Source organism: Anarrhichthys ocellatus, unplaced genomic scaffold (genome assembly GCF_004355925.1).
Source record: "Anarrhichthys ocellatus isolate YVR2014 unplaced genomic scaffold, GSC_Weel_1.0 scaffold65, whole genome shotgun sequence".
NCBI lineage: Eukaryota > Metazoa > Chordata > Actinopteri > Perciformes > Anarhichadidae > Anarrhichthys > Anarrhichthys ocellatus.
Genome location: NW_022280095.1, coordinates 1667661 through 1678954, shown reverse-complemented (window position 1 = coordinate 1678954; position 11294 = coordinate 1667661). Strand labels below are relative to the sequence as shown.

The following is an 11294-nucleotide window of genomic DNA, read 5'->3' as shown; positions in this document are numbered from 1 at the left end:
AAGCAGCACCAGTGACGTTCAGGGGACTCAAATGATTGCCTGTGGTCCTGGCGAAAACAGACATGCAGGTAGCAACCGTGCTTTCTGCACGGAGTAAGTCAGCAACTTCAACTGGGCAAAAAAAACAATAATCTTTAAACACCTCAACAATCATGCTCACAGTCTATCATCTCTATTCCTTCATGATGCAGTCAGCATTTCAGCAGTACCCACTGTAACCGGTGACAATATGTCATATCCTGTCGCTAAAAGCTTTGTGACAACATGCCTCCCAGTTCGACACGCTGTTAGTTGCTGCCATTGGAAGTGCCACAAGCTGTGGTGTGTGGGTTTGCTGGGAGTACTGGGACTGCTGTGATCTTTGTCAAACAACACACCAACCAAACAGACAACACAAGATGGAGTGAATGGAGAACAGAAAAGTCTGGATGAAAATCAGACCTGGGGATAATGTCGCTTCACCTGTAAATTGTCATTTAAAGTAAAACTGAGAATATATTCTCAGTTTTTGAATAAGATTTGTTAATGTATATAAAACTAAATTCAAGAAAATAGTAAATATTTAGAATAAATATGTTTCCGTTAATCTTTCGTGTTTGGTTATACCAAATGTTTTCCATAAAATTCAGCTTCCAGGGAGCCATACTTGTATTTTATTCTGTGACATACAGGACACAGTTGATTGTGAAGTTCTTTTTAAAATCTAATTTTACTCAGGTCTGAGTAATGATGCTTATGTATGAAGAAATATTAAGAAATGTTTGTCTTTTTTAGAAATTGGCCTAATTCCCTGATCGTTTATAATATAGCACAACATATACCTGCATGCTAAATGAAGGCACGGAGAGTTGTCTGATGAAACTAGTCCTATTCTGTCATCTGTAATAATCTTACATTGTATGTATGTGTGTGTATATAGATGTTAAAGTTGCTGTATTACTTGGATCTGTGGCTGGTGCTGCTGCTGAAGCCTTGGAGAAGGCAGCGGGGGCCCAGACCCGTCCAGCCCACAGCCCAACTGGGACAGCACTAAGGGGGGGAGGAGGGAGAGAGGGAACCCCAGAAGGAAGGATGTGGTGTTAAGAGGGAGAGAAGCAGGAGAAGGAATGGAGTAAAGTATGGAGTGAGAAAAACAGACATATAGCCAGAAGGGGGATGAATGTGAGGGGGAGAAAGGGGGGTGTCGCAGTTTCAGTGATGCATAACCACAGAATAAGGAGAGAGATGAGATGAAAGAAAGAGAAGACAAACAGAGGAAACAGGGAAGGCAACAGCACAGGTAAAGGACCGTGTGCATGGACATTATTAAGTAGATTAAGGGCAAATAGCAGGAATGGGGTGAGACGGACAGACGTGAGTGAGGAGGGCAAGTTGAAAAGGAGAGGAAGGCAGTGCAGTAGGGAAAGAAGTAAGGGTGGGGGTAAAAAACAACAGAAGTAAAAAAAAAAGAAGAACGAACGTAGCAGAAAGAAGGGGAAGTTGAGTCCCTCCTGTCAGTTGTTACATGCTCCATTGACAGGAACAATGGCTAACTTCAGTACAATGATCATGTTCAGTTACAGACTATGAGTCCTAATATACAGCAATGACAATCATGAATACATTAGAACATCTTATCTTATTAGTACTAGTTAGTGGCATGATGTCAATTCTTTTTGAAACAGGTTAACGGACTGAACAGAGAGAAATGTTTTAGAGGACTTTGTGTGCTGTGAATGTGTATTTGGGTGTCTCTGTGTGTGTGTGTGTGTGTGTGTGTGGGTCGTACCTGCTGCCTGTGAAGACATGAAGCCTCCGACTCCCAGGTTGATGACCGCTGTTTGCTGGTTTCCTAAACTTTGATCTGACCCCTGGTCCCCCTGCAAAAGCAGGCAAAGGCAAAAAGGGTAATGTGTAAAGTGCGTCACCACAATGTTCAACTAGTCAACTGTATTTTCTATTGAAATACTTAAAAGAAAGTTAATAAATAAAAAAAATAACCTTTTTGTTGTTTTTGAGAAGTTCAAAGATTTCAACCCTTTTTCCTTCCACAGCACAAGCTTTGGTTTACAACTCTTTTAAAAGATGATTTTTCTAGTTCTCGTCTAAAGTCCCAGTTATGAGGTGGTTATGAGGTGTTTTGGCAGCGTCTGCTACAGCATTCTCTTGAATACGTCAGCATCGCCTTGGCACTGGTGGATTCTGGGCGTTTCTCCCATTATTCCTCGCAGATTTGTTCAACCTTGCTCTAGTACGATGAAGAGCGTCTCGACAGATCTTCCATTGTGACTAAGTCTTGGCTTCAGCTTAAACTCTTGTTCTCAAGTTAATTATATTATTTTTCAATACACATCTTTGTCCTCTTGGACCATACATCCTTCCTCTACCTCCTTTTAGGAGTAGCTTACTGTTGGACTTCTGGCCATATGGCCTAGTCTTGTGAAGTCTCTAATGATTTTTGACTGACTTTGGTTCACAGTGGTCTTTGGCTCTTTTTCCACTTCCCTAAACAAGCTAGGTTGCTTGTTGTAAAATGCTTAAAGTGCTTTGGTGAACTCCTTACACTCTGTGTTTTCTAACATAGATACTATAAATCTTTCTAACATAAACATTGTTAAACTCTGATGTTTACTTTTCTGATTAACACAATTGACTATGTGATTGCGATTGTGTGTGTGTGTGTGTGTGTGTCTGTGTGTGTGTGTGTGTGTGTGTATGTGATTGGATGCAAATGTAATTGTGTGTCTCACCGTCTCCCCCTGCTGTTGAGGGCTGGAGGTGGCCGACTGACTCTGCTGTGGTGAGAACTGAGACAACTGCTGCTGCTGCAGAGAGTTAAAGATGAGAGGACCAGTGGGGATCTGGAGATGTATAACACACACACACACACACACACACACACACACACACACACACACACACCAAAATACAAATAGTGGAGGAGTAACAGACAGGGAGAGGAGGATGAAGGAAGGAGATGCAGAGAGGAGAGGCAGAGGGAAACGGGAGAATTAACAAAGCAATCAAACAACACATTACTAGACCATTACTAATATCAGAACAAGAACAACTTGATGAAGGGTGTTCAGTGTTCACTACATGGCATATGCAGTGAGGTGCAGGAAAAGGAAGTGTGAGGAAGTTGAGCTGTGCAGTTGATTCATACACACACACAGCTCATCACTATTCCAGGTGTGATAACAGAGGTGCAAATACCCAGTGCATGCTACTAGCAGCGCTACAGACTGACTGGAACACAATCATACCTGCAGCAGGTTCAGTGGTCTCAACCCAGCACTGTTGTTCAGGCCAAAATGACTCCCTGGAACACAAAGCAGAGTTACATTCAGCAGACTAAACACAAGTTTCCTTACCGTATCAACTTATCTCTGGACTTTTTCACTCGACCTACTGGGCCTCTTTTACTGGACTTGAACATAGATTAATATTCTACAGCACATTGTAAACCTCTCACTATTACAGCTTCCTCGAGCCAGTCAAGGACGGTGGATCTCTCTTTGAACTACTACTTCCAATTTTCCCCGTTATATAATAAGATTATTTAGATGAGAAGTTGGACTGGGTCCGAAAATTGTTGAGGGCCTGTGACGCTTTCTGATACGCTGTATGTTATACAGGCCTTTAAGAATCAAGGCTCCAATAAGTACTGAAATCTCTTACCAGCCTGTGCTGCGGACTGCATGGTGGGCATCAGTCCTCCGGGTGGAAGGATTCCACTCAAGTTAAGGCCTGGACCCAGCATGGGGTTGGAGCCACTCATCAAGGTCTGAGGACTGCTACACAAACAGTACAGGATGGTCATGAAGAGTGACAGTGACTAGCAAGGGACAGAGAGGCACCAGAGACTATTTAATCCCTACCAAACGGAGCCGACCACGTTGATGAAATTGAGCCCCGCCGGGTTGGCCATGACCTGCGACGAGGTGGTGCCCGTGGTGATGGACGTACCCATGGTGGGCAGGGGAATGGTCATGATGGGCAGCGGCTGGCTTAGAGCTAGTTGCTGTTGGGCGAAGGGCGTGAGGAGGGGGGCGGGCTGCGACTGGCTCTGAAGCATGGGAGGGTCTGACGGGGTCGGGGTCAGCGAGAGAGGAGCAGAGAGGGAGTCGGCGGTGTGCGGCGTCGAGCATGGCGTGTTGGTGGGTGTGGGGGTGGATGGCTTGGGGGTCCCCGATCCTAAAAAGGAGGGACAGTGGGTCAACAGACAAAATTATGCAGAAGAAAGAGAGGGGTACTTTCAGCCGGTGATAACTAATATATTTTGTGAGGTGTAGGTTAACAATTCATTGCTTGATTAGATGATACATTTTTCTGCAAACTTACAACAATAGCTACATGAAATAACAGCTGAAGAGTCTCTTTCATGTCAAAACTTCACCTCTTTATCTGGCAATTTGCTAAACAGCATTTTTTTTGTCAGAATACATAATGCTGTTGTGCTCGTACTGATGCAATATTCTGTGTACTTGTCAGGTAACAGATACGTCCCTGTGGTTTTATACGTTCCGTGCTCTTCCATATTTCTCAAGACCTGGAACCTTGTCAAGGTCATTTTTCATAATTTGCCAAAACAATGTCCAGAGTTGGAGGCTGGACAAAAGCTCACGCAAGACAATCCGGTACAATGTGTTGGCACAACAGTTAGTTGGACTCAGCTGTACTTACTCTGAGTGGAGCCCATGGGGGAGAGGGAGGCGGGTGACAGCAGGCCCACCTGGCTCAGCTCCATGGAGTGCTTCCTATTCAGAAACTGGCTTTTGGCTAGAGGGGGCGTAGGACACTTGAGTAGACCACTGGTGGTTTGTGAACTGTATAGATTACCTGAGAAAAAAGAAGGAAAAAAAGAGTTGAAATATGTACGACTCCCTTTTCAATATCACAAGCGATCTGAATCCATCCCGGTTAGAAGGCAAACCTAAAGCGAGCCTGTCACATTGAATATCACTATATAACCATATGACTGTTTAACTTCATATCCAATAACTTTATAGTCTTGTCTCAGTTGTTTTTGGGGCATTTGTGTTCCACACCAGACCTTGGATAAAGGTAATCAGACTATGATGTTTGATGCAGTCCAGAGATTTTGTTTTGACATTTACGGTTTGGTTGCACCCTTTTTCCCCCAATCCGTCTTGTTTAATTTGGGTTCTGATTTTCTACAATTTCCAGAATTCCTTCCAGCTAACCCCATGAGAAAGGGAGTGAACGTGGTTCATTCAAATTGCTTCACACAAATGGGGCTATTTCCCCTTTTTCCCCTTCTTCGTGTATGTGTTTTCCACCAGCCTGCTCTCAGGGATTATGCAGGGCCACCACATGTTCGCCCATTCATCTTTGTCGAACATAGCAGGTGTACCTGAGGAGCTGTTGCCTGATCCAGAAGGCAGTTTGATGGGAGGGGGGCGGTGCTTCACTCCTTTTCCTAAAACAGACGTCTGGACTAGTGGAGAAACACCATCACCCTGCAGATGACATGTAAACCAGTTTGTCAGAGTGCTCATTAAATATACTTCAAAATGCAAATTTGCAAAAGTTCATTTATTGAAGGATTTGAATCCTTTCTTCTTTTGGCAAAACAAAATCAGATAAAGTAAGATGAAGCACCCCTGTATGCTGAGGTGCCAATTATTTTCGAACTCGATTCAAAAGGAAATTTAGAAAATTTGGAGCAACCTCAAACTGTTCCTACATCAAAGCAAGGCAGAACTTACCTCATCTTTGCTAGGGGAGAGAGGCCCCTGTCCCACGCTGCCTGAGTTATGGGACATCTTGACCTCACACTTCACATCGCTCTCATACACTCCTTTGTACTGAGTCAGAAACCTATGAAACAGACATAACACATCATTTATAGCACGCTCTCCCAACAGCATATCCCTAAAAAGCAGATCGTTTGACAGGATTAGCTTCTCAACAAAAGCAAAACACGATGACTCACCGATCTGCATCTATCTTGGAGCCTATGAGGAAGCTGTGAATGAGACAAAAAAAAGAGACGAGGACGAGTGAATTCAGGCTGGCTTTTCAAATTCAGTCTCTTATAATGAGTTTGTATCACAGAGCGTCCTTACGGGGAATGTATGAGCTTTAGATCTGAGCTGTCCTCTTCGGCTTTTGGTTCTTTAGCACAGTAGATCTTCCCATACACCAGCGGGTCTCCCATCGACTGGAAGATAGACACCTTGGTCATCTGGGGTTGGCCCCCAACTTCACACTCAAATGTGTAGTCATCTACAACTTCCTGTGTCAAGAAAGTGGACACGGACAACTGAATGAAACAGATTTGCACGAGTCATAGAAATGTTACTGAAAAGTGCTGTTAGAAAACTGAGCACATCAAAGATGTAAAAAGTAGTGCCGACTTGGTTTCCATGAACTTTTTTGACTTTCTCTAATGACACTGTTTGAAGACAAAAAGAAGAGGAAGGAGAGAGAAGAGACGCAGGGGATAACGCACGGGGAAACATGTTCAACAGGTAGTCACAAACAGTAATGCTCGCTTTAGCAACTGGCCTAGCACCAACTGTCTTAGGGCCCAGCACCCAGAAAATATTACCCGTGGACTCACTGACCTACATAAGGGATGAAGAATGTTTATGCAATTTTGTGGTCGTTTCATGGTTCATCAAAAATGAATCTGTTTAAGGTCGACCATTCACATGGGAGCTATCTTTTCTGCGTTCACACTTTTCTCATTGTTCACACTAAACAAACACCCTTTTGAGAAGAAAACCAATGCTGGGGGTACATTTTTCCCCTATAAAGCATTACACACAGCTACTCTCTTCTTATTAATAACAGCAAACAGCCAACATTGTTCTGTACCCTCAGAGTGTTAATGCTGCTGTCACACTTACCTCAGCAGGCCAGATCACAGTAGTGGGCTGAGAGTCCTCCAACTGCAGAGATCTCTCCACCACAGCATACTTTTCCACCTAAAGCAACACACCAACCAATTCCATCTGGTTCGTTATGCCCGACATTATCGCTGCCAAGCTATGAGTTGAGTGGGTTTTAAGTGGTGTTGGCTCAAGTGTTTAAGTGACCGTGTTATAGAGGACCACTGGGCTACTTACATCAATTTCCTTCGGTACAGTTAGTTGGCAGTTGCTCTGCTTCCACATGTCAACACACTGCAAGTGATGACCGCCGAGAAGCAACGACCGTCGCAGAGAAAAAGAGGTATGAGCACTATGACAGCATGCGTTGACCTATGCTGGAGTAGGCTAACAGACTTTTTCTCAACGGTAGTAAACAATAGGCCTGAAGAGAAAAGTGGCAGAACTGATGATGATCACTATGTTTTAACATGACTGAACACATTTCCTCAAGTTTTATTTCAATGTGATCTGTGTTGTAATAGATAGACTGGCGGGCGGATGATTAGGTAAACAATTTTCATCATGTGAGAGAAAATCAACCAAATAGTAAACAGCCTCAGTCAACTTCATCTCTAAGTATGTACACTACACACACACACACATTCTCGTTAAATCGTGGGCATGTTGACTACTTACGTTTCCGATCTTTGAGATCTTAAGGTCGGCGGCAGGAGCAGGTTTCCTCTCCTTCCTCCGCTGCAGGTAGTCGTAGAGTCGTAGCTGTGGTGGCAGATGGGAAAGCTCCTGCTGCCTGTTCAGGGCAGCTCGAGAGTGCCTCTTGAAACACCTACGATACAAATGAGGTACACGTGTTAAAATGATCAAGGCTTTCGCTTCATTCACCGATTTGTTCTTTTCATTTCCATGTCTTCCATATCAGAAAGAAAAGAAACAGAAATGAGCATTTCCTTCGCGTGCGTGACTGGACTGAAAGTGAGCGTGTGAGCGTGTTTAGTACCGTTTCATGGAGCGAGTGTTCATTTTCTGTTTGTTGTAGAGCAGGCGGTTGGCTGTGCAGGTGACAGAAATGGAGGGGTCCAGGCACAGAGGTTCAGCTGTGGCCAAAATCAACTGACTCTCCAGCTGTAATTTGTCATCCTAAAGCAAAAAAAACAAACAAACAGAGGCTACAGAAAACACCCGTGCAATGTGCTGATGCTTATTACTATTCTGGTGAAGTCCATGTTTATTAGCCAAGGCAAAGGGCAAATCAAGAAACCTTCTGTTTCTCATTGAGATAGAGACACTTTACCTGCGTCCACTTGTGGTGGTCACTGGTCATGGCATGGACATCACAGATCAGAGTCTGCAGGGCAAAAATACAGATAAAACTCAGCTTGCTATGTTAAAGGTAAGTTTCTTTTTCCCTCATTCCAGGTCATAATCAAACAGTATTAGTATTTGTTTTACACTTTGTGAGAGGATTACCATGTATTCTACTGGTTTACCTGCATGGTTGGCCGCAGCAGGATGTGTCTGCTCTGATAGGTGGGCATCTTGGTACTACCAGACTGCCTGTAGTCTCTCACCTCTACTATTACACAGCCACAATGGAAGATGTTCACCTGAGACAAATTGCACATGGCGGACGTCAACCAATAGATAATTGCAAAATAACTGAGAAAAAAAGCAATTAGAAACTATTCTAACATCTCTTTATACATCAAGACATACATATAAAACCTGTCTGAAGCTTTTGAGTATGCGTCACAATACCTGCATTACTACCTCACATTCAATGGTCAAATGATTTGCATAATGTTCATTTGTATATGTGCATAAACACATACACACCTGCGATTTCTCCAACAGATCCACCAGAATAGGAGGCAACTCCTCCGCATCTAGGTACTCCAGGAGTTCTCCTTCTTCATATGGCAGACGGATGGTTTCAGAATCTAGAAAGCAACACAAAACACGACTGTTACAGATGAGACGATTGTGGAACACGGATCAGAAAAACACAACTGGATGGACGTAGCTACTTGCTTTGTTGTCTTCTCTTACCAGATCCATTTTTGCCCCTGAGCATTAAAGAATAGCCTTCATTCCCAGGGTACAAGTTGACCACCAGACATGATATGGACTCCTGAGACACCAGCTTCTCCAGTAAATTCACATTTCTCCTTAAATTCTTCAGGAAAAACAAAAAAACACACATAAGAGAGAAATCCTCCATAATAGCAATACAAATCTCAAGATGTTATAACCACGGCTCATCTATTTTATTGCATTTCATCCACATGATGCTGTTAAAACGTAACTCACAAGGACTGCAAATTGTTGTGTTTTTCAGTAAATCATTAAACGGCAATAATGATTACGTATAAGACATGACAAATGTTGACTTTATATTCTTGATGTTGATGTACAGCATTTACAATTACTAATCAAACACCAATAGATATGACAGCATTACTACTTAACAACCACTTAGTTCCCTCTTGCAGTTGTTAAGCATAAACAACACAGGAGCTAACTTTGACACTCTGTTCTGAGCCTATTAGTTAAAAAACAACACTATTCTTTCAGGTTGATGTACTTGGAAAATGCGTGCATGTTTAAAAAGCATTATCAATACAGTTTAATGTCCTGAAAACCCCATGTTTCCCCACTCTTTCCCAACAGACTGGCATGAACAAGGTTTTAAAGCATGCCCATAACTACCTAGTCATAACTGAGAGTCAAGTTGCATAACACAAACCTTTAACTCCGGCTCTTTCTCACATTCCTCTATGTACAGCTCATAGAGCTTCTGATACAAACTCTTCCTCCCGCCGGATGAAATTCTTCTTTTGGCTGGTCGCTGTCGAGCACTTTCAACAATGTACTGAATAACGGATAACACACCGTATTAGTGGACGATGAGACAGATGGTGCTTAACTAACATAGTGCATGTAAATGCGTGCACAGGGATACATGGGAGTACATGCTATTCATTTCTCTTTATACAAACACACAAGACTGAAAGAACTTTTTTCTTTACCTCGGCTCGATCCAATGCATATTCCAAAACTTGTTGCTTTGGGGAATAAGAGCAAAGAGGATCACATAAGTCACAATGGAAACTCCCTCTTTGGTAGAGAGGAGAACAAGCCCTGGTACCCTACGAAACACCACTGTGGATGTCCACTGCATATACGACATATAGGAAGAGATGAAACTTACCATTGTGGTCCACCGCCAGCTCCAATGCGAGTGAGGGTAGAGGATGCTGTCCTTTCTGCCCCACACTGTCACCTTCCTAAAGTGACCATTCACACCCTGCACAACAACACAGACGGCTTAATGCACGCAGCACGGTCACACGAACGCAGAAAACAAGATGGATCAACACAGACGCTCTCGGTGTGGTAACAGGACAGTGCAGAGCTAAATAGCCTGGATGGCACTCGATCAAATGCCAAAGATGACTGACAGGCGAAACTGTTTAATCTCAGTTGTTTCATGTTTTGCGTGTACTTTAAATGCTCCAGCAGAGTGACTACATGCACAACATGTCTCCGAGTCGATACAACTGTGTGGCTCAGGTTGTGGATGTGTGATGACTGTGAGCTCAGTCAACATAGTGGCTGAGTAGCAACAAGCTCGTTGATGCCTGACCCGTTGGGGCTAACGCGGCTAACGTTAGCATGCTAGCTCGTTCCTGGTGTGCAAGCTGTAAGTTACCAGCTACGCTAATGATGTTACGTCGTCTGAGACACAAACCGACCAAGCGACGTCAATCTCAACGAACAGGATGGACTTGCCTTCTCGATTGCATAGCGGTCGACTGTAGCTCCAATGCAATAAAACCAAATTAAGTTGAAATATCAGTGTCTTCATTGAAAAAAAGTCGGAGCAGCAGCCATTTTCTTCCAGTGTGACAACAACAGCTAAACTTCCGGTTTGTCCAGCGGTGGGCGGAGACACACTTAGCGCCTAATTTACAATTGATGTTTTTTTGTTTTACATATCTTATAAATGGAGACAACTTTCTGCTCACCATCTCTGTGAGATACGTGCTGGCCTCTTTATTAGAGAGTATTTCCACATGCTCTGGTATTCTGCAAAGCAACTGTTTGTAACTACTTCTGAATTGAAGCAGTGAGCCTTTATTAAAAAACAAAACAAAAAGCTTAAAATTTACACTGTGTCAAGCGATTTATGGTAATGTCATACGTTTGTCGGGAATGTGCACTACTAAGGCACAAAATCATCTAACATGAGAAGATTGAGTCCTGCTTGAGGTTCTGTAGGCTTTTTAAAAGAGTTCCATGATATTTATCACTGAACTGCACTTTGTGCTTGTATGTTGCATAATCCTAAAATAATCTATTTATCTGGGGACAGGTAGCAGGCTACTCCTGCATAGAACATCTGTATTAATTGGAGAGCGCAGGGGGAGAGAGTGGGGTTACTTGGGGCCCAGC

At 43.3% G+C, this 11294-nt stretch overlaps 1 protein-coding gene across 3 annotated transcripts in view; it reads right to left on the bottom strand.

Moving 5' to 3' along the window:
• Positions 1–10743, bottom strand: part of supt20 (SPT20 homolog, SAGA complex component) — a 12240-nt gene extending 1497 nt beyond the window's left edge. The window contains exons 1-22 of one of the 3 annotated variants that reach the window (XM_031872690.1): positions 10051–10743; positions 9869–9904; positions 9586–9711; positions 8889–9015; positions 8676–8779; positions 8330–8446; positions 8134–8187; positions 7840–7979; positions 7518–7668; positions 7077–7133; positions 6858–6935; positions 6072–6241; positions 5939–5971; positions 5712–5823; positions 5357–5462; positions 4666–4821; positions 3861–4176; positions 3661–3776; positions 3246–3301; positions 2730–2840; positions 1769–1859; positions 941–1029 (exon numbers count right to left, since the gene is read on the bottom strand). In XM_031872690.1, coding sequence (XP_031728550.1) covers positions 941–1029; positions 1769–1859; positions 2730–2840; positions 3246–3301; positions 3661–3776; positions 3861–4176; positions 4666–4821; positions 5357–5462; positions 5712–5823; positions 5939–5971; positions 6072–6241; positions 6858–6935; positions 7077–7133; positions 7518–7668; positions 7840–7979; positions 8134–8187; positions 8330–8446; positions 8676–8779; positions 8889–9015; positions 9586–9711; positions 9869–9904; positions 10051–10053 — 2349 coding nt within the window. In that variant the 5' untranslated portion in view covers positions 10054–10743. The remainder of the gene's footprint in view (positions 1–940; positions 1030–1768; positions 1860–2729; positions 2841–3245; positions 3302–3660; positions 3777–3860; positions 4177–4665; positions 4822–5356; positions 5463–5711; positions 5824–5938; positions 5972–6071; positions 6242–6857; positions 6936–7076; positions 7134–7517; positions 7669–7839; positions 7980–8133; positions 8188–8329; positions 8447–8675; positions 8780–8888; positions 9016–9585; positions 9712–9868; positions 9905–10050) is intronic. The other 2 variants (XM_031872691.1, XM_031872692.1) reach the window with 2 other exon arrangements.
• Positions 10744–11294: the final 551 nt, after the last annotated feature.